General features: G+C 35.6%; 4 protein-coding genes across 8 annotated transcripts in view; all 4 read right to left on the bottom strand.

The window, feature by feature from the left end:
* LOC113646071 overlaps nt 1–111 on the bottom strand; it is a 28,264-nt gene extending 28,153 nt beyond the window's left edge. Inside the window, exon 1 of the mRNA XM_047802169.1 lies at nt 27–111. Within this exon, the coding sequence (XP_047658125.1) occupies nt 27–69 (43 nt within the window). The 5' untranslated portion in view covers nt 70–111. The remainder of the gene's footprint in view (nt 1–26) is intronic.
* The window catches only part of LOC113646068, a 47,633-nt gene extending 41,912 nt beyond the window's left edge, over nt 1–5,721 (bottom strand). The window contains exons 1-6 of one of the 3 annotated variants that reach the window (XM_027152077.2): nt 4,969–5,721; nt 4,445–4,831; nt 4,109–4,225; nt 3,934–4,023; nt 3,813–3,850; nt 3,420–3,563 (exon numbers count right to left, since the gene is read on the bottom strand). In XM_027152077.2, the coding sequence (XP_027007878.2) occupies nt 3,486–3,563; nt 3,813–3,850; nt 3,934–4,023; nt 4,109–4,225; nt 4,445–4,831; nt 4,969–5,011 (753 nt within the window). In that variant the 5' untranslated portion in view covers nt 5,012–5,721 and the 3' untranslated portion in view covers nt 3,420–3,485. Of the gene's footprint in view, nt 1–3,419; nt 3,564–3,812; nt 3,851–3,933; nt 4,024–4,108; nt 4,226–4,444; nt 4,832–4,968 lie in introns of those variants that run through there. The other 2 variants (XM_047802163.1, XM_047802162.1) reach the window with 2 other exon arrangements.
* A 357-nt stretch (nt 5,722–6,078) lies between these two features.
* Nucleotides 6,079–8,688, bottom strand: LOC113646067. 3 transcript variants are annotated; one of them, XM_027152076.2, is made up of 6 exons: nt 8,401–8,625; nt 7,799–8,167; nt 7,563–7,637; nt 7,357–7,479; nt 7,213–7,262; nt 6,079–6,970 (listed from the first exon to the last, which is right to left on the bottom strand). In XM_027152076.2, exons 1-6 carry the CDS (start codon nt 8,453–8,455, stop codon nt 6,890–6,892), a joined length of 753 nt encoding a protein of 250 aa, XP_027007877.1. In that variant the 5' UTR covers nt 8,456–8,625; the 3' UTR covers nt 6,079–6,889. The 3 variants fall into 3 exon arrangements, 1 of the variants encoding a protein (XP_027007877.1); XR_003441349.2 differs by lacking the exon at nt 7,799–8,167 and having other exon boundaries at nt 7,213–7,479; nt 8,401–8,683; XR_003441348.2 differs by lacking the exon at nt 7,799–8,167 and having other exon boundaries at nt 7,213–7,637; nt 8,401–8,688.
* Nucleotides 8,689–13,907: 5,219 nt separating this feature from the next.
* LOC113646046 lies at nt 13,908–16,263 on the bottom strand. Its single transcript, XM_047802129.1, has 7 exons — nt 16,190–16,263; nt 15,991–16,054; nt 15,529–15,873; nt 14,908–15,273; nt 14,677–14,778; nt 14,342–14,385; nt 13,908–14,250 (listed from the first exon to the last, which is right to left on the bottom strand). The coding sequence occupies exons 2-7, from the start codon at nt 16,034–16,036 to the stop codon at nt 14,119–14,121; spliced, it is 1,035 nt and encodes a 344-aa protein (XP_047658085.1). The 5' UTR covers nt 16,037–16,054; nt 16,190–16,263; the 3' UTR covers nt 13,908–14,118.
* Nucleotides 16,264–21,863: the final 5,600 nt, after the last annotated feature.

Here is a 21,863-nt window from a genome sequence, read left to right as displayed (position 1 = left end):
AAATGAAGTTTGAACAAATTACTTACATATAGTGCTGAAGATCAAAAGTAATGTCCAGAAACCAAGCATTTTGAATTTCTACAGTGTTTGTATCTCATTTACCGACAGAATATAAAGCTCTTCGATGCCTGGTTTGACTGTAATTTTATAATACAGACGACCAGTTCTAAACACGCCCCAGAGAACATGATTGGATTGTGATTGGTTGTTAAAAAAAGACATGATGAACACTTGCGTGATATTCTGATCTACCTACAACACCACAATTTATTTGAGTTTTGCACCACAACACAAATAGCATGTTAGAACGGAAAATGTGGTTTACTCCCATGCTCACATGCGCCTACACGAACAGCTCACTGTTTATTTAATTGCTATTTTTAATTTGATGTGAATAAAATCTTCCCAGCAGGTTAACTATCCTCTGGGCCAATGGGAGATTAAAATTTAAGCATTTTAATATGTGTATTGTTTTATTATTGATGGCCTGACTGCAGCATTCAAATTACAGCATTTACATCATTGTTTACAGAGAAACTCACATTTATCTCATTTATACAACTGAGAAATTGAGGGTTAAGGGCCTTGCTCAGGGGCCCAGCAGCAGTACAGTAGGTTGGTGGTCCTGGGATTTGAACTCTTCTTTATTTTTATTTAATCTCTGAAAAGATCTGCAAGCTGCTTTGGTAGACTCATTATCTTGCTTGTGTAGACACCTATGAGTTCATCTGATATCATCTGTAGGCCTTCATTCAGCTCTTCATTAGAAATGAATACATTAAAACTGCAACAAATCTTAAATTCTTTTTAATGTGTTGTTCACAAAACACCACATTATTAGCTTTGGACATGTACATTTCTATGTTAAACCTTTAACGGGCCAAATCATGAGACATCCTGGGAGTCTACCACCCTCCATCTCCACCAAGATATCATGTGGACCTTTTGTGGAGTATTTCATTTGTGATATTGTTACCCTGGTTCTGAACCTTACCTGCCTCATATTGATACTGTAAATATGTCACTGGTAGTATGGGTGTGACTGCCATATTTGTTGGGGATGGGTTTTTGTTTCTGTTTTTTGTGGAAAGGCAGGTGAGGGAAGTCAAATATCTTTTGCCTGTAGGGTTTGATGCAGTTCTCAAACCCTACAGCATTACCAGGTATTTATCGAGGTTTACAAGTATTCAAGACTCTCGTTCACCCTCAGTAGTCTTTAATTTATGGAGCAGCATGAGAATGGTTTGCTTCCTACCTGGATGGTCGCTCATTTCTGGTAAGATGCAGGGGAGTGATATCTGCTCCATACAGACTCTAAACTGGTGTCCCCCAGGGCTCAGTACACGGTCCTTTCCTTTTCTCCTTATATACTCACTCTCTTGGCAAAGTTATATCCTCACGTTGCTTCTCTTACCACTGCTCTAAAGATGACACTCAACTTCTGTTCTCCTTCCCTCCTCGGATACCACAGCTTTTGCTCGGATCTCTACATATCTAGCAAACATATTGTCAACAATTATGACTCATTAGCTGAAACTCAATCCTAGATAACTGAGCTGCTGGTATCCCAGATGATTCATCCTCAGATCAGGATCTTGCAATATCCCTGCACAACTCTTTGATCTTCCTTTTAGAGAATGTTTGCGACCTTGGGGTATGACCTTGCAACCTTGGGGACAATAAACTCTCGTTTTTGTCCCATATTGCTAATGTGTTGCTAATGTCACTCATTCCGGTTTCTTCTCTAAAACATCATAAGGATTCTGCCATTTTTGTCCACACAGGCTGCTCAGGCACTTTTTCAGTCTCTTGTAATTTCAAGACTGAACTACTGCGTCTCACTGCTGGCAAGTTTACCTATAAATGCAATACGTCTTCTCTTACCTCAAAGCTCTTATGACCGCTCGCACTTCACCTCGCACCCACAGATCTACCATCACTGCCAGTCCAGTCGCACAATCTCTCAGGTTAAGAGGTAGATATACAGCAAGACTCTTCTCTGTCCTGGCACCGAGGATGAGCTTCCCCTAGATGTCCAAAAACCCGAGTCACTGACTGTCTTCAAATGACTATTGATGGTCCACCTCTTCCAGAAACACTTAAACTTGCACTTATTTTCTCTGTTTTACAAACTTTTTTACGTCGCTCTGGATAATGGCGGCTGTCAAATGCCATAAATTTGTATGGAAATGTAAATAGTGCCCATTGGTTGTAGTGAACGCCATCTTCCACTCATCCCACTCCCAGATCTGTATGAGGTGTTACTCACTCTATAACCTGATCCAGTTTGTCCAGTGTACATTCTGGCCAGATTAGATTCAGTGTAGATTCTGTGGTAGACAAAGCCATTACACTGGTAATTAATCTTAAATTGTACCTACATGATCTTATTATTTAAGCAAATCTGTCATTTTTGTTCTCATGATTTAGGTAATAGAAGACGTTTTTTATGTTTGTTTCCACAGGATGGTGATGCAGTTGAGCTGAATTACACTTCTCTTCTTTTCAACACATAAAATTCATCACGGCCAACAAACATTGTCTTCATGTGGTGTCTGTGTGTCAAAACACCTACACACTTGTACTCGCAGCACACTGTTTATGCACATTGAACATTTTCAAGGCCACGTAGTGAGGCGTTATGACTTAAATTGTTCACATGGTTATAAAGATTCATTTCAGAACTAATTTCAGCTTTGTAAAACAGTCAGTTATTGTACACTTACAAAGGGAAAATGTGTAAAAATGACCTGATGATAATGAGTGAGAAAAATGAAAGTGAACATGTGGTGTAGGGACAAACGTTTCATTTCCTGCTCTTGAGGTTAAGCGATCTAACTGATCTAACTGATCTAACAGCTTTGTGCACAATTATTTTAGATAAATTTAGAAAGTTTTTGAGTAAACTATGAACAAAATTCAATAAATTAAAAACAATGAACTTCTGAAATCAAACGATCTGAAAAATGCTTGTGACTTTTTTTTACTGTCACTTAAAGTCTTACAGTAAAGGCATCACTACAGACATGTGCTCACTTTTAACAAACTTTAGAGTCTCATTACCCTTTTTTACACAAATATGCAAAATAAAATAAAAAACTTGTTTATTGATTTTTGCTTGATATTAATTTTTTGCTTTTGTTTGTGCTAAGTGCTAATGTGTAAACTTTAATAAACCATCTCACTTATTCCGAGTTTTTATATCCCTACTATCTTGTAAACCACTTAATTATTGTTATAAATATAGACGATCGGACACAACCCAAGATTTTAATAAAAAAAATCTATACACAAAATAATAATAATAATAATAATAATAATAATAATAATAATAATAATAATAATAATAATAAATATTATTATTATTTAATTAAGCTTAATTAAGTAGAAATTAAGCACACAAGTGATTTAACATGTGATCATTAATACAGAAAAAAAGTTTTATTTCACACTAGAGTACACAATGTTTTGACAAAGTCAGGTTTTCATTTTTCAGCTTTTCTTTTCATTTTGTTGAACTGTACATCTGCGTAAATCACCGTTTTTGCTTCAGATTCTGGAATCTGAAATGGAATTAAAAAAAAGAAAACAAAACAAAAAAAAGTTATTTTATTATGACAACTTTAAATGATAAAGTAAATAACTTTTATTATGAATTGTTTTATTCACACAAAGCTTCTTTGCAACAATGTTTAGTGTTAAAAGTGCTATAGAAATATAATTTGTTTGTTTATTTAATTATTTGATTTAATTATAAAAGACATTGACATAGAGTGTACAATAGTATAAAATAGATACTATATATTTTTTACCTGCTTCTTTCCTGAAGAATCTTCTCTAGAAGTCTTCACTATTAATATAGAAATATGCATATTTAGTCATTTTAACAAAACTTCACTGATGTATTTATAATCTGATGACAAAAACACTTACTTTTATCACATTTTCTTCTCCTCAGTATGAAATAAGTGAGATAGAAAATCAGAAGTGCGCACAAACCCAAAGCCGATCCCAAATAGATCACTGTCCGATGTAAAGATCTGATCATTTCTGATTCTGTTTTTTCACCACATTATATTTAGATTAGTACAAAACACTGACATCTCACCTGTGTTGTGTTGTGTGTTGGTGTTAGTGTTGTTTCCATGCGGTGTTGGTTCATACACCACTGAATTATTACACAGAGCTGCTTTAGATGTTTCTGATGCAATAGTAACATGATCACCTATAGACATTGATCAGGATTCAGTTAGTAAACGTCTGTGACATCATTCTTAAAAATTAAAGCAAAATTCATTTTAAAAATGTAAAGCATTTTATGTAATATGTCATAAATAGCATTATCTATCTTCCAGGTTGAACATTATTAATGGTAATAATGCAAAATATCACAACATTACACGTTATCACAATCAAACTCAGTCAGTTTTAGTGGAAATCCTACCTTTGATACTTAAATAAGTTCCATCTCCAACCACACGATCAGGTCTCAACACTGCACAGTAGTACATGGCTTCATCTGACTGAGTGGTGTTTAAAATAGTCATATTGAAGCAGTTTGACGATCTTTCTACGCAAAACCGAGACTTTTGGAATCCAGTGAAAAACTGGAAAGTTTCTACAGAAGACTTTAAGGATTTAACTATAATCTGTGTTTTTTTTCTGTTTGGTTGCTTAAACCAGGCCACCGCATTGAATGTGTTGTATAACATATAACACTGTAGAGTCGCCGCGTCTCCGATATTCACACTGAGCTCATTATCAGGCTGATAAACTGCTGGCTTTGCGACAGATTGTGCAGTAACCCAGTGTCTACCAGGATGGACTGTGTCTAGAACAACAAATATATAATCAAGTGATGAATACATTTAGATATTATTAAATATAACAAATAAAAATGTGGTTAAAAAATCAAAAAGATTACAAAATCTTTAATACAATTTTATGATGATTTCATATATTACTTACAGATAATGCTGAAGATCAAAATTAAATTCCAGAAACAAGTCATTTTAAAAAATATTTCCAGAACTTATAGCATTTGTACCTTATTTATCAACAAAAATATGAATCTGCTTGAAGCCTTGTTTGCATCTGAATATTTATAATACAGGCAGCCTGTTCTGAGCATGCCCAGAAAAACAACCGTGATTGGTTGTTCAAAAAGAAATATGTTACCAAGCACATGGCATTCTGATCAACCTACACCGACACCGCCTTTTGGTTTTGGACCAAACAAAGAGGTGAAATGTCAGAATAGAAAATGTGGTTTGCTTTTACACTCACTCGTGCCTTCACTAAGATCTCACCTGCCCTCGTAAACCAAATTGTATGTATAAAATCTTATCCCACTTCCAGGTTTGTATAAAGTATTTTAAAGTATAAACATTTCTACAAATGATCCAGTCTGACCAGAACAAATGTCAGGAAGTGAACTTTGTGACCTGGTTTAATGATGGAGATTGCTGCATTGCTCTTCTGTCCCTTTTCTCCATTAACAAGAAGAACCTAGAAGATGCAGAGTGTCAAATTATCCCCAAGCTAAAACTTTCCTTCATGTACTCGATTGAAACGGATCAGATCTTGCTCAGAGACCCAGGAGTGCCAGCTTGGTGGACCTGGGATTCAAACTCATGGCCTTTCAATTAGTAGTCCAATGCCTTAACCACTAGGCTACCACATTCCACCATATAGCCTTAAGCCCTATTCGGACAGGATTAGTTTTACGTGGGGACGTGGGGGTAAAGTAATTATTACCAGAGCTTCTCAGTGATTTTAGTGCCGTCCGAATGTGCCATCTCGGTAATCATTAAGGACAATGTCAGTAAAGATTATGGCACCTCAGGTAATACTAATCCCGTCCGAATAGACCTGCTGTAAATATGTATGGTAAAATTCCGTCATTTCCTGTTTAAAAGTAGTTTTTGGCGCATTTTGAAAGCATGGAGGTGCCATGTTGTCTGTTTGCGCACATGATAACAGGAAGCAACGTCATATGCACATGACGACAAGGAGGTTACTGTGGTGCATAAAGCGAGTTACCCCTCCCACTTCTGCTAGTTTTACTGAGATGTCCCGTGCGAATTGGCCAATTAATATTACAGACATCCTGAGGTAAAATTGCATTACTCCACGTCCCCACATAAAACTAATCCCATCCGAATAGGGCTTTAGAGTCTACTGAAGTAGAACCAGAACTTGGTTCTGCTAGATCGGAATAAAAACTGGGCTTTTGTGGATAAGATCCAACATGCATGGAGTTGATGACCAAACCACCACCTGTGTTCTTATCATATAGACATGGACATAAAGAACAGCTACCTCATGATACTTCCTTTAAAATCCAAGGTCACAGAGTCTGAATACTTGCCAGCATTGCTACATCATTTAGGAGTTTATTGCATTACTATAATCAAACATCTGCACAGAATTATAGAAACAGAATAAAAATTTTAAAGATTAAAATTTTGTTACTATTTGTTTCTAATATTTCTCCCTTATGAGCAAATCTGTATGTATAAAACCCTCATTTAATGTTTAAGTCACATTTAAACTTTAAACACAGAATATTATTAATTATTCATGTTTCTGTTTAATTAGAAACATTGCTTTTTACTTTACGTTATACAAACCATACCACAAAATCTCCACAGAGGGCAAATTATAAATAAATGAAATAAAATTTATTAGAAACAGAACAAAACCAGTGGCTTTGGTAGTTTATCTACACTGCAAAGAAAAAAATCTTACTGTGAATAATATTTCTTATTATTCGATTTTGTAAACCAATCAAAGGTGATTTTAATTATAGTCATTATATAAAAAAAACAACAACATTAATTTTAATATAATTTCCTAATGATAATTCACATCATAGTTCACAAAGTCATCAGCTTTTTCTTTTCCCAGCTTTGGGTTTCGGCTTGGAGAATTTCAAAGCTGCATAATTCAGTGTTTCTTCTTCATATTTCTGGAGAAAAAAACAACTATTAAATAGCGTTCAGCTCAACGTGATACACTTACAATGTAGGGAACTAAACACTAAACGCAACAACTGCAAAGTTGAGAAACAGTGAAAATCCTATCAAAGTGTAGTAAAGATTATTTCTTGAACATTCTTATAGAGATGAATGTAGAAAAAGAATTTGAATAGAGTATAAACCTATTGTTTAGTCGCTAAATCAAAGCTAAAGCATAAGAATATTGACTCACCTGCGCATGTACCTGCCTCGTTCTATTAGAGTTTTCTACAGAAGCCTTCACTATTAATACAGAAACACACTTATTAATATTTTTCACAGTTAACTGTAGTTAAATAAACCTAGGTTGAGTATATTGGGGACAGGAAGCACTTACATTTACAGTTTTCACATTTTCTTCTCCTCAGTATGAAATAAATGAGACAGAAAATCAAAACTGAGCACAAACCCAAAGCCGATCCCAAACCGATCGCTGTCTGATGTAGAGATCTGATCATTTCTGGTTTTGTAAAGGAGATATACTGTAAAACTCAGGGACAGGCAATGATTCATGAATAAATAACGATATATTTACCAGCGTACCACTTTTGTCTTGCGTGTTAGTGCTGTTCCCATGCAGTGTTGGTTCAGATGCACACAGAGCTGATGGAGATGTTTCTGATGCAATAGCAACAATCTCACATATCACATACTGTATATGTATCATTAACATGAGCGTCATTTTCAGAAATGAATGAATATGCGAACGGAAATAAACAACACAACACAAAGTTACTACGTTTCACCAATCACATGATTCATTTTAGACAAAATCCTACCTTTAATTTTTAAATAAGTCCCAGATGAAAACATGATTGCGCAATAGTACGTGGCTTCATCAGACATCTCGGTGTTTAAAATAGTCATAACGAAGCACTTTTCTTCATTTTTTTTTATCCGAATACGAGAATTTTGGAATTCACTATAAAACGTTTCTCCAACAGTGTTAAAAGGTCCAGCAATAAAAACAGGCGTTTTTTTGTTTTCTTGCTTGAACCAGAAAATTTCTCCTCCTTTATTGTCAAAAACACAACACCTGAGAAGAGCCGAGTCACAGAGATTCACACTGATATCTTTATCAGGGTGATAAACTTCTGGCTCTGTAAAGGATTGTGCAGTTACACAGCGTCCACCAGGCTGAACTGTATCTAAAAACGTGAATGCGTTAATTAGCAAATAAAACAAAAGCGTGATATTAAATTCAAATATTCTTATAAAATGATCACAAAAATGTATATCCTATTTATTTTACTCTACATAAAGCTACCACTAAAGATGTTCAGACTTATAATCGCCATCGAGTGTATATTTTTAATGTATTTTTAATTCATTTATTTATTTTGAAATAAATACTGTCAAATTTATATAACATATTACTTACACATGGAGCTGAAGATTAAAATGAAAATCCAGAAACAAGCAGAAACAGCCATCATTAATTAGAAATTCTACAGTGTTTGTGTGTCATTTAGCAGCAAAATATGAAAGCACTTAATGCATGGTTTAAATTTATACTTATACTACAGGCGGTCTGTACTGAACACACCCCAGATTATCACGTGAGGTTTGTTCTTATATTATAGGAAAGACTTTCGCTTTTCTCAACACCAACCCACCTTTTTTCCTTTTTTGTGTATTGGGGTTGTACAGAGATTTGACAAAATGGAAATGTGGTTTATTTTTACACTCCTGTGTGCTTCACATGCTGAAGTTAAGACAAATCATTTCTTAATCCAATCACAGCCCCACTGTACATGTGCTTTCACAGGAGGCTGAAGTTAAATCTTTAATTAATGCTATTTAAAATATTAAAGCAATCAAACAAAAGTACCATTGGTGCATCAATAATCTCCTTTAAATGAATCTACCTTCAGGTTTGCAGCACATAGTCATGCAGAGCAATCAAAAGTGTCAATCCATCCTAACCACGGTCTCTTCTGCCTACCAGCAACCATTAAGATGTACTGCAGCTTTCAGCCAAACTCAGCAGCAAAACATTTATACTGTTTATTTATTTATTTATTTATTTATTTATTTATTTATTTATTTATTTATTTATTTATTTATTCATTCATTCATTCATCTATTAATACTCTGGGTTCTGTGCAAAAATATCCATAATATTTATTTAGTAAGTTATCTATCTATCTATCTATCTATCTATCTATCTATCTATCTATCTATCTATCTATCTATCTATCTATCTATCTATCTATCTATCTATCTATTTAATTAAATACAAGCAGAGATAATATATGAAAAAATACCTGAATAAATAAAAAGTCCTTAGAAACATTAAGTGTGTGTGTGTGTGTGTGTGTGTGTGTGTGTGTGTGTGTGTGTGTGTGTGTGTGTGTGTGTGTGTGTGTGTGTGTGTGTGTGTGTGTGGTAGGGAGTATAGTCCAGAGAGGCTATGTTTGTAGGCCAAGTCATAATAATGTTTGAATTGTCACTTGAATTGTTTTTGCTAAACTTTTTCTTTTTAAATGTCTGTCAGCAACTTAAAATACGTTCAAGCTCAAACTGAGCAAAATCCATTTATGAAGTAGAAAATGAGTCTGATATAAATGTTTATGTATTTTCACTGTATTTGCAGTGTAACAGATACGTGTGTTAATATGTATTTATTACTTCTTACAGATTGCTATACACCAGAGTACACACACACATCTGATGAGACAGGTTTCCTTTTCTCTTCAGCTTTGGTTTTCCTCTTGGAGAATTGCAAAGCTGCATAATTCAGAGATTCAGCTTCATATTCCTAAAATAAAAATGTAATAATGTAAAAACAGAGTTTGTGTAAATCTCATCAACCTAAACATAGAAATTATAACATTATAATAAGCAGCATATTAATGTTCATAACGTTTCGCATATAGACCTTAAGTAGAAACGTACCTGTATTGTTCCTGAAGAATCGTCTATAGAACATAAATCAATTATTTGATTATTTATTATTTATTAATAATTATTACTATTATTTTATAGTAACACACTTACTTTTATCACTTTTTCTTCTCCTCAGTATGAAATAAGTGAGACAGAAAATCAGAAGTGCGCACAAACCCAAAGCCGATCCCAAACCGATCACTGTCCGATGTAGAGATCTGATCATTTCTGATTCTGTTATTTCACCACATTATATTTAGATTAGTACAAAACACTGACATCTCACCTGTGTTGTGTTGTGTGTTGGTGTTAGTGTTGTTTCCATACAGTGTTGGTTCACACAACACTGAATGATCACACAGAGCTGCTTTAGATGTTTCTGATGCAATAGTAACATGATCACCTATAAACATTGATCAGGATTCACTTAGTAAAAGTCTGTAACTCAGTGTTGTTGAAGAAAACACAGTTAACATTTCACTACTTCACTATTATTTATCTTCCAGGTTGAACATGTTAACAGTCATCAGGAAAAAAACCAGGAGCTATAACGTAAATGTTTTTACCTTTTATTTTTAAATAAGTTCCAGCTCCAAGCACAGTGTATGGGGATGTGACTGTACAGTAGTACATGGCTTCATCAGACTGCATGATGTTTAAAATGGTCATACTGAAACAGTTTGAAGATCGTTCTATTCGGTAACGAGACTTTTGGAGTCCGTTATAATACATATCTGCAGAGGTCTTAAAGATCTTGACGATCGTCTGGGGTTTTTTTCTGTCTGCTCGCTTAAACAAAGCCATAATCCCAAATACCTGTTCAGAAACACAACACCGTACAGTAGCCGAGTCTCCGATATTCACATTGAGCTCATTATCAAACTGATGAACTGGTGGCTCGGTGAGGAATTGTGCAGTAACACAGCGTCTAACAGGATGGACTGTATCTGGAAAAACGAATTAATTAAACGCCATAATGTTGAAGCTCGTCCCACATACAGCCTAAACACGGGTTAAAATGAAGCGATTTTTGATAACATGTTGGAAGATAGATATAATTTGCTCTTATTACTTACACATGGTGCTGAAGATCAAAACGAAAATCTTGAATGCAGTCATTTTGCATTTCACAGAAGTGTTTATATCTTATTTATGATCTGAATATGAGGGCATCTAAAGCAGGGTTTGAATTTATACTACAGGTGGTCTGTACTGAGCATGCCCAGAACGATGCAGATTTCGATCTGACCTACATCTACACCACATGAGTTCTGATTTTGCAGGCAGAACCGAAAATGCCCTCATTTTTACATGCGCATGCACTAATGTCTCATGACTGTGCATTAAAACCGCTCTATTTTTCAGGCTTGTCACGACATTGTGCATGGAATCGAAGGGAGAAGGAGCCGTCGGGGATTCATTTTTTCAAGTCATAAAAGAATAATTAAACAAGTAATAAAAGAGGGAGAGGGAGAGCTCTTGGTTTAAACAGTCAGTAAATACAAATGGAAGTTAATAAATAACTCCACATGACATAAATGGCGGGAAAAACGGGGAAAAGTCCAAAACAGAAAAAAGGCTCCAAAAAAATAAAACGTGACAATTTTCAGGTGACAGAATCCACCAGAGGCTCCAAGAGAAAAAATCCAACATCTGCAAAACGCTCCAAAAGGGAAATAAATCAACAGATGTGCAATCGGAGAAATCAGCCCAAAAATGCAGCGAGGTTCGTGCGACTGGCATGGAGGAGGAATCCCTGAGGAAAAAAGAGAAAAATACCAGGAAGACCATAAACTGGCAAAACACAGGAAAATAAAAAGGGGATAAACAACCAAATGAAATGAAAAACAAGAAACAAAAACCAAAGACATAAAACAGATCACACAATAACAAGGACTCGGCAAACACATGCAAGGTAACTGGGATAATTCGGGGAGGTAATAAGTGAAACAGGAGGGACAGGTGTGCAGAGGTGAGAACAGGATGAGGGTGGGACGGTGTAACGTGTCTGTCTGTTTCTCCTTGTTTCTGTCTGCCGTCTCTCCCTGATGTTAATTGTTGACCCCGCCCACCTATCTGTTACCATGGACACTAATTACATTCAATCTCTTCCTCAGGTGTTTTGTCTTAGTCCTTGTCTGTCTCTGTTTTGTGATTGGTTCTCGTTCACCATATATACTCTGTCTGTTCACTTCAATGTGGTTGGTCGTTGTTGGTGTGTGCATGTCCGTGTTCCCGTTTCCTGTTTGTTCCGCGTTGCCTGCCTGTTTGTTTGTTTGTGTTTTGTTTATTAAAAACCTTAAACTGCGTTTGGATCCTCACCCGCTTTTGTTTCACCGTGTCACATCGTGACAGAAATAAGTGCGCCAGCTGATAGAGAACAGCTGGTACACTGATTAGGCTGAGCGGGGTGTAGTGGGAAGTGTAGTCCGGGAGCGCTTAGTACTCCGGAGACGATTCTCTCCGTTGTGGGTGCGGAGGTGAGGCAGGTGTGCTGATCATGACAGACGGGGCAAACACACATGAGAGAACAACACGAGTAAATACACATGGCACAGGAGATAAACAATCCCTTGCTTAAACGCCCCCTAGTGTTCCAGCAGGGAATTATCCAAGCCATGACAATTTGTAATGTTAGATGTAAACATTACCTGTAACTCTTCACCTGTATCTGTAAGATTTATTCCTCTGTGCTGCTGCAACATGATTGGCTGTTTAATTAATTAATGTTTACTTTACATGCAGATATACAGCATTCCAAATAAAGTGGACCTATACGTATTATCCATAAAGCACAGCATCTTGTTTGTCAGTAATATGACAGTCGTCACATAACAACACTCAGTACATGAAAAGAAAAAAAAGAAAAAGCTCACTAAGGTCAAAAATATACGTGAAAATGATGCAAATTTTAATGATTTCATTTGATTTAATATTAAATTTTCTGTTATAAAGCCAATAAATTATGTGTATATATCCCATAATATATAATAAATATCATCAGATACATGGGGCTGTATTACTGGCACTGTTTAAGTATATTTTATTGAATTACATTAAAAAAATGTAAAAAAAAAAAAAAGTCTTATACTATCTATCTATCTATCTATCTATCTATCTATCTATCTATCTATCTATCTATCTATCTATCTATCTATCTATCTATCTATCTATTCATTCAGTTATTTAACACAAAGGTTACTGAGGTCAATAACACTCCTATGATCTCTACATTGACTCATGTATATCAAAGAAACGTAAGAGATGATAGATAGATAGATAGATAGATAGATAGATAGATAGATAGATAGATAGATAGATAGATAGATAGATAGATAGATAGATAGATAGATAGATAGATAGAAAAGTAAGTGATAAAATAAAAATGTTCTGAAAACTCTACCGATCTTGTGATGAAATTAGCTCAATGCTTGCTAACTAGTTACAGTCTTACGGTCATAAATTAGCTACACATGAATCCAACGTTATAACATTGTAAACTAACCGAGGGATTGCTAACTAACTATGCACAGATAACTACATAGAGAAGGTGATTAGATATATAGACATATTGTATTTTGAATTTGCTGTGTACTGCTGCTACTACTAATAATGCTCATGATTGTTATTGTTGTCTGGACTCATTTCAATCTGTATTTAAATTAATGAATAAATCCAAACTGTTGTTTTTTTTGGATCTCGTCTATTTTTCATGTATCATACATTAGCATGACACTGAATGTCTAACACATGAATTTTAAAATAAATCTAGATTAGATTTTTACAATGTTTTTATGGAGCTAAAACTTGACCAGAATAAGTAATACAAAATTTAGAAAGTTCTTAAATAATTAGTTTAATGAGTTAGTAAATAATATAAAAGTACATAATAATAATAACATAATAATAAAAGTACATAATAATAATAATAATAATAATAATAATAATAATAATAATAATAATAATAATAATAATAAGTAATAAGTATAAGTATTCCTCTTCTTCTTCTTCTTCTTCTTCTTCTTCTTCTTCTTCTTCTTCTTCTTCTTCTTCTTCTTCTTATTGATTTATTGATTTGTTATTTATTTACTTATTTATTCTACATGACATTAATTGCTTTTACATACATTTGGCTCAATTCGTGTTTAAATATTTACAACCAGCAGATCTACAGCATTTATCTGTTAATAAAATAAGAAATAACATTGATCTACATAACAGGAATATTTAGCACTTCAGAATAAACAGCATCTTGTAGTTTTTCTCTTTCTGTGTTTCCACTTTTAGTTTTCTTCTCACTGAAGTTTACGGCAGCGTAAGTCACCTCCGTCGTATCACAGTCCTGAAGGAAGGCATACAAAGGGTTAAACACAAGAATGACGACTGTGTTACTTTTTTGAGTCGATGTCTATGCACATTGTCCGCCTTTTTACCTGGTTGTGTGTTTTTTCTGTCGTAGAACGTTGTGAACGTTGCACTGTAGAAGAAAGAAAAGATTTCTAAAATGACGTGTGTCAAGACCCCAATATGAATCATCATTAACTAAAATTAATATGACCCCAATATCAATTATTCTATTGCAATTATGTTCATCTTTGACTCAAATTAATATGTTCGCATTTAAGGGACAAAGGTTTTTTTTTTGCTGCTAAAATAACTAAATAAATAATAAATGAATAAACACCTCATTGTAAAAAAGGATGTTTTTATTAGATTAGATGTTTAATGATTAGTTTTTTACTCCAGAACTTAATGAATGAAAACTTACCTGTGCGTCGTTTTTTACAGGATGAAAAAGCTTGAGCAGAATTTATTATCACAGACACTGTCAAAGCTACAACAAGACAGATCACTACAGCATCGGATCCCTCTGTAAATAAATAAATAAATAAATAAATAAATAAATAAATAAATAAATAAATGCATGCTCTAGAGTCACAACAATATTCTGAATATTTCTTCCTCAAACCAAGAGATACACATTTCAATTTATTCTTACTGAAATGTTGCTCAGTGAGAGTCTTCACATCCATCTGTACTGATGTCCCGTTCCCGAAGATGATCTTCCCACACAGGAGCACAGCGCAGTAGTAAGTTCCAGTATCATTGAGGCTGAGGATGTTCTTGGAGAAGTTGTACACACAGGTGTGTGTAGAAGAGTCGCTCTCACACTGACGGCTGCTGTCGTGATGAGTGTAAATGATTTGAGGATGGGATTGTGGTGGAGCAGCTCTGAACCAGAGCACTTGGAGTTCTGCTGCTCTGCTCTCAGAGAGAACCGAGCACTGCAGAGTCACTGAGGCTCCTGCAGGAACCGAGTCAGACACGCCGCGCTGCCACACCCTCACTTTTACATCTCTGTCATCTGATCAGTGTGATATAGACACAGCATTAACTACATGTGCTGAGAAATAATCTCTAACACTTTAAATGTGCAATAAATTAATATATATATATATATATATATATATATATATATATATATATATATATATATATATATATATATATTTAAAGTAAGAATTAAACACCCAGACTTCACATAACAGTTCATTATGCAAAATCAAATGTCAAATTTAATTATAATTAATAATTACTGTACATATGCTAATATTCCTACCTTTCACTGATAAAAACGTTCCGTTTCCAAAGACAGTTAAAAATTTCACAATGTTGCAGTAATACACGGCTTCATCTGATGGTTCCACGTTCGCAATATTTAAATGGACGCTTCGGTTTTCTTTCTTGATGCTGAATCTTGGTGACATGAACTGCTTTTCATAAACAGGTTCATAGTCAACTGTAACTATAGCCTGAGGCTCATGTCCTAACTTTTGCTTGTACCAAGCGATGGATCCAGCGGTTTCTTGTCTCGGTCGAAAGCAGCGCAGAGTCACTTTTTCACCAACTTTAGCTTGAATCACTGAGTCTGGCTGATGGACTGGTTGATTTTTCCGTGTTGACTCTAATGTCAAGTGTTAAACAATCAAATGAGTAATAAAAATACTTCGTGACACTTAATATTTATTTCAATAAATAATACTTATTATAAAAACATGTATATTATCTGAAACCTACTTACCAGTGTTCTGAAAAATCAACACTGTAATCCACATCAGCATCAGCATCTTCAGTCTGACTGAATTCTGGTTAACAGCAATGCAAAAAAAAAATGTCTGTAAAACGTGTAAGACTTATCTGTAGCTTAGGGATCACGTGTTCCATCTGATCTAAGAAAATATGTTACTAAGAAAAGTGAATAACAAGAAAAATGACTTTACTTTTTTGAGGCTAGTTTGTAGTTTGCTCACTGAATTAACACCAGTGCGTAGCAGTGCAGAATACTAGAACTAGAACAGATACCATCTGTGTGTGTGTGTGTGTGTGTGTGTGTGTAGAGTGTGTGTGTGTGTGTATGTGTGTGTGTGTGTGTGTGTGTGTGTGGAGTGTGTTGTGGGTCTGTTTTTCTGTGGGTGTGAAATAATCTGTTTTTTTTCCCACACGTGAGCATCTGTGCAAATGTGTGTTTGTGTTTGTGTGTGTGTGTGTGTGTGTGTGTGTGTGTGTGTGTGTGTGTGTGTGTGTGTGTGTGTGTGTGTGAGTGTGTGTGTGTGGAGTGTGTTGTTGCTCAGTTTTTATCTGGGTGTGAAATAATCTGTGTTTTTTTTCCCACACGTGAGCATCTGTGCAAATGTGTGTTTGTGTTTGTGTGTGTGTGTGTGTGTGTGTGTGTGTGTGTGTGTGTGTGTGTGTGTGTGTGTGTGTGTGTGTGTGTGTGTGTGTGAGTGTGTGTGTGTGGAGTGTGTTGTTGCTCAGTTTTTATCTGGGTGTGAAATAATCTGTGTTTTTTTTCCCACACGTGAGCATCTGTGCAAATGTGTGTTTGTGTTTGTGTGTGTGTGTGTGTGTGTGTGTGTGTGTGTGTGTGTGTGTGTGTGTGTGTGTGTGTGTGTGTGTGTGAGTGTGTGTGTGTGGAGTGTGTTGTTGCTCAGTTTTTATCTGGGTGTGAAATAATCTGTGTTTTTTTTCCCACAGGTGAGCATCTGTGCAAATGTGTGTGTGTGTGTGTGTGTGTGTGTGTGTGTGTGTGTGTGTGTGTGTGTGTGTGTGTGTGTGTGTGTGTTGCAATGCTTAAGTCTGATCCATTACAGGAAGCTCGGTCTTCCAGTGATGATATTTAATTCTTTTTTAGTTTCTCTATTAAACAAACTGCAATTCAGTGTATCCTTGTATTATACTGTGTATAAGTAAAGAAACTCATTATTTATTTATTTATTTATTTATTTATTTATTTATTTATCTATCTATCTATCTATCTATCTATCTATCTATCTATCTATCTATCTATCTATCTATCTATCTATCTATCTATCTTTCTGGTGAGGAGTAACATAAGTTAGAGTTCTGCTTCACCAAAAGAAACACAACTTTTTCCTTAATTTGATTGATTTGATTGTTGATAGAAGACAGAAATGTACAGTATTAATCCCTTAAGTCCTCGTTGCTGAGCTCTTTAGCACTAACTATGTGTCACTAGTGTATTACTTCATCATAAAGACCTACATGTTTCTTCTCCTGCAATTCCTGTTCTTTTTCTTTAGTTCACATTTGTAACCTTTGTGAAATTTGCAGTAAATTTATATTTTAAGATACACAGTTAGTTCTGCAGTCTTCTTATAGCTAAGTTAGCTGAAATGGATGTAAATATTGTTCCAAGGTGAAATAAAAGAAAAGATGATGGAACTAGAACAGGACTGTCAGACCTTTAGACTCTCAGAACTTCACTCAGACCTTCTAGAAAATCAGAGGTAGTGCTTATGATGTTGGACTACTGACTGACCAGAAGGTTATCAGTTCAAATCCCAGACTGTCAGATCTGCAACTGTTAGGCCTTTAAACAGTAAAGTCCTGAAACTCAAGTTCTCAGTTAAATACATAAAACAAAATGTCTTAAAGTCACTTAGTATTACGGTGTCTGACGTAAACGTAAGTGTTAACGTACATGTAAATGTAAATGTAATGTGAATGTTATGTAAATGCTACAGAGGAACTTTAGACTGTTAAACAAAAGGGAAGACTAAGATATGAGATATGACAATACAAGGCAGGATCATTCACAGAATAACGTACAGAATCAGTGGCTCAGCAATGCCAATTAATTTCTACTAATAAAATTGAATTAAATTGAACGCTCTCTCTCTCTCTCTCTCTCTCTCTCTCTCTCTCTCTCTCTCTCTCTCTCTCTCTCTCTCTCTCTCTCTCTCTCTCTCTCTCTCTCTCTCTCTCTCTCTCTCTCTTTCTCTCTCTCTCTCTCTCTCTCTCTCTCTCTCTCTCTCTCTCTCTTTCTCATATCTGATGCCTCATTTTCTGAATCATGATAATAGAAGATATCAGTGTAGATGTGGGTGGAGTTTATTTCAGGCCTTAACGCAGCTCCTACTTCACCAGCATGTGACACTAACCAATCACATTCTCTCTCTCTCTCTCTCTCTCTCTCTCTCTCTCTCTCTCTCTCTCTCTCTCTCTCTCTCTCTCACACACACACACACACACACACACACTCTCATATGCCATTACATATATAAGATACAAGTGGTACAAACATTCTTAGGTACATGATTGAGGTCCTTCACACTTTAATTGGTTGTTTTTTTCAATGCAAATTTAATAATTAAAAAAATATGTACACACTGAACTGTTAGCTACTGTATACTAAATAGGTGATTAGTATTTTTCTATTACATTCTGTTTATGTGTGTGTGTGTGTGTGTGTGTGTGTGTGTGTGTGTGTGTGTGTGTGTGTGTGTGTGTGTGTGTGTGTGTGCTAAGCTGAGTTTAGTGGCTTTGTATCTCTTTTTGTCTCTTCGCCCCTTCACACACTGCAGCTCTGAGTGTTTCATCTCTGCAGGCCGCTCTGACCGCCGAGTCGCTTTTCACACAAACACCATCAGTTTCTCATCTCAAACTTTCCACAGGATGTGTGGCTATTCTTGTTTGTCTCAGTGCACATTGTCGTTGTTGTCGTTGTTGTTGTTGTCATCTCTAGACTTCAAAATTAATCAGGTACAGTTAAACTGTACAGTTATACAACAGTGTGTGTGTGTGTGTGTGTGTGTGTGTGTGTGTGTGTGTGTGTGTGTGTGTGTGTGTGTGTGTGTGTGTGTGTGTGAGAAAAAAACACACTTGAAATGTTTCACACCACTGTCTGAACATTCACACATTAAGACCTGTGCAGACAGCAAAGTGTAAAAGTTTACACCCCCCTGCTCATCATATGGGGAAAACAGACATTCGTATCTAACCTTTACCTGTTTAATGCACACAAACAAACAAACAAAAACAATCACAAACTTATAAATGACAAGCGAGGCAATGATTCAGAGCACACAAAAAAAAATTCTACAAGAACTAAAAACCGTTCTGTGTATGTAAAAGAGGTTATAGATGCAAAACGACAACATTATTTGTTTGAGAATATATCATTAAAAAAGGAATAGTTTCCCACACTTTCTTTTTTCTGAAGTCTAACGTGCCTGGTCACGTGTAAGTGCATTTATTCACTCATCTTCATGTGCCATGTCTCAGGCCAGGTGTATTGTTATGTCTTGTATTTATGTATTGCAGTGGTTTAATTTTCAGCTTTTAAAATTCCCCATAGTACTGCTCAGGATAGAGACATAGCTAAGACGTCTTCAATGAGAAAACAACAACAAATCCAAAATGGCACGTACTGTAAGGTCATGGTGAGGAAACAGGTAGAGGTCAGGTGAAGAAGGTCAAAGCAGGCAATCAAACAGTACTGTATGATGGATGTGGTGTATGATATTATGTGGTGTATGATGGATGTGATGGATGTGAAAAGACCAGCAGTCTTTTAAAGAAGAGTGTGTTCAGCATACAGAGAGGAGGTGCAACATCTAACTGCCTGCTGTAAAGCCAACAACCCGTCTCTGAATGTGGACAAAACAAAAAAAAAGATTGATGACATCAGGAAACAGTCATCAACTGAACAGTCTCCGTGGCGATCAAGAGCACAAAAATCCTTGGTGTTCATCTGGTGGAGAACTTCACCTCGTGACTTAACACCAACTGCATCACCAAGAAAACCCAGCAGTGTCTTTACTTCCTAGGAAGGATGATAAAAGCCAATCTCCCTCCCCCCATCCTGACCATGTTCTACAGAGGGAGCATGGAGAGCATCCTGAGCAAATGTCTGGTTTGGGAACTGCACCATCTCGGATTGCCAGACTCTGCAGTGGATTGTGAGGACAGCTGAGAAGATCATCGGAGTCTCTCTTCCCTCTATCACGGACATCTACACCATACGCTGCTTCCGCAAAGCTGGCAGCATTGTGAATGACCCCACACACCCTACACCCCCCCTCACACACACTCTTCACCCCAAACACCACTCACATACACACTTAACCTTCATGCCTTCTTTTAAAATGTACCAGAGTATTCGGGCTCTCACAACCAGACTGTGCAACAGTTTCTCCATGCAAGCCATCAAACTCCTCAACAACCAGAAGTGAACTGAACAGAACATGCACATGCACACACTGAATTTTTACACAATGTACTGTATAATATACAGTATTTACACTGGTTAGAACTATTTTGTGTATATGTCTTGTAGTGTATTGTCTGTTTGCACACAATGTTTCATATTCCTAGAGAAATGTCACATTTCATTATGTACTGCGTAAATAAACTACACAGTCTGTGGTGTGAAGATAAAAGTTTGGGATTTTTGTGTAAATCTGATCAAACTGACTGTATAAATTATATCTAGAACATCAGGAGGAAAAATATCTGAATGTAGAGACATTTTATTTTACTCATTATAAATAAAGCAGACACAGTGATATCTACAGAAAGAACAGAATGATCTGTAGAGTATATAATAGTGAAAAGATCAGTATTTATTTGTACACATACCTGCATTGTTCCTGGAGAATCTTCAATAAAAGCATTTACTATGAATACAGAAACACACCAATTAGTGAATTTATCATAAAAAGAAAAATAACTTTATTTATTATCTGATGACAAAAACACTTACTTTTATCACATTTTCTTCTCCTCAGTATGAAATAAGTGAGACAGAAAATCAGAAGTGCGCACAAACCCAAAGCCAATCCCAAACCGATCACTGTCCGATGTAGAGATCTGATCATTTCTGATTCTGTTATTTCACCACATTATATTTAGATTAGTACAAAACACTGACATCTCACCTGTGTTGTGTTGTGTGTTGGTGTTAGTGTTGTTTCCATGCAGTGTTGGTTCACACACCACTGAATGATCACACAGAGCTGCTTTAGATGTTTCTGATGCAATAGTAACATGATCACCTATAAACATTGATCAAGATTCACTTAGTAAAAGTCTGTAACTCAGTGTTGTTGAAGAAAACACAGTTAACATTTCACTACTTCATTATTATTTATCTTCCAGGTTGAACACATTTAATTACCTTTAATTTAATAATAATTAATTATGAACACCTTTAAAATACCTTTAATTTGTAAATAAGTTCCATCTCCAAACACAATCTCGGGTCTCATCACTGCACAGTAGTACATGGCTTCATCAGACTGAGTGATGTTTAAAATTATAATATCGTAGCACTTTGAAAATTTTTCTATTTGAAAACGAGACTGTAGGAATCCAGTGTGAAAAATTTCTCTATCGCTTTTATACACTGTGACTACAATCTGAGGCTTTTTTTTGGTTGGTTTTTTAAACAAGTCCATTATTCCAATCAAATTCTGAGAATCATAACAACACCGTAGAGTCGCAGAGTCTCCGATATTCACACTGAGCTCTTTATCAGGCTGATAAACTGGTGGCTTTGTGACAGATTGTGCAGTAACCCAGTGTCTACCAGGATGGACTGTATCTAGAAAATCAGAAATACATTGTTCAGGTCATGAAATCATTAGTAAACAC

Source organism: Tachysurus fulvidraco, chromosome 17, assembly GCF_022655615.1.
Source record: "Tachysurus fulvidraco isolate hzauxx_2018 chromosome 17, HZAU_PFXX_2.0, whole genome shotgun sequence".
Taxonomy (NCBI): Eukaryota; Metazoa; Chordata; class Actinopteri; order Siluriformes; family Bagridae; genus Tachysurus; species Tachysurus fulvidraco.
This window is presented reverse-complemented; position numbering and strand designations above follow the sequence as displayed.

Bases quoted from the DNA above. Each gene is read 5' to 3' on its own strand.
- LOC113646067 (XM_027152076.2), bottom strand. From the start codon at position 8,455: ATGATGGCTGTTTCTGCTTGTTTCTGGATTTTCATTTTAATCTTCAGC. The intron at 7,638-7,798 runs GTAGGATTTTGT...CTATTGCATCAG, and splicing joins GACTTATTTAAAAATTAAAG to AAACATCTCCATCAGCTCTG. The intron at 7,263-7,356 runs GTAAGTGCTTCC...CTGTATTAATAG, and splicing joins AAAATGTGAAAACTGTAAAT to TGAAGGCTTCTGTAGAAAAC.
- LOC113646046 (XM_047802129.1), bottom strand. From the start codon at position 16,036: ATGCTGATGCTGATGTGGATTACAGTGTTGATTTTTCAGAACACTG. The intron at 14,386-14,676 runs GTAAGTTTTCAT...TTTCTTCTACAG, and splicing joins CTGTAAAAAACGACGCACAG to TGCAACGTTCACAACGTTCT. The intron at 14,251-14,341 runs GTAAAAAGGCGG...GCCTTCCTTCAG, and splicing joins CAGAAAAAACACACAACCAG to GACTGTGATACGACGGAGGT.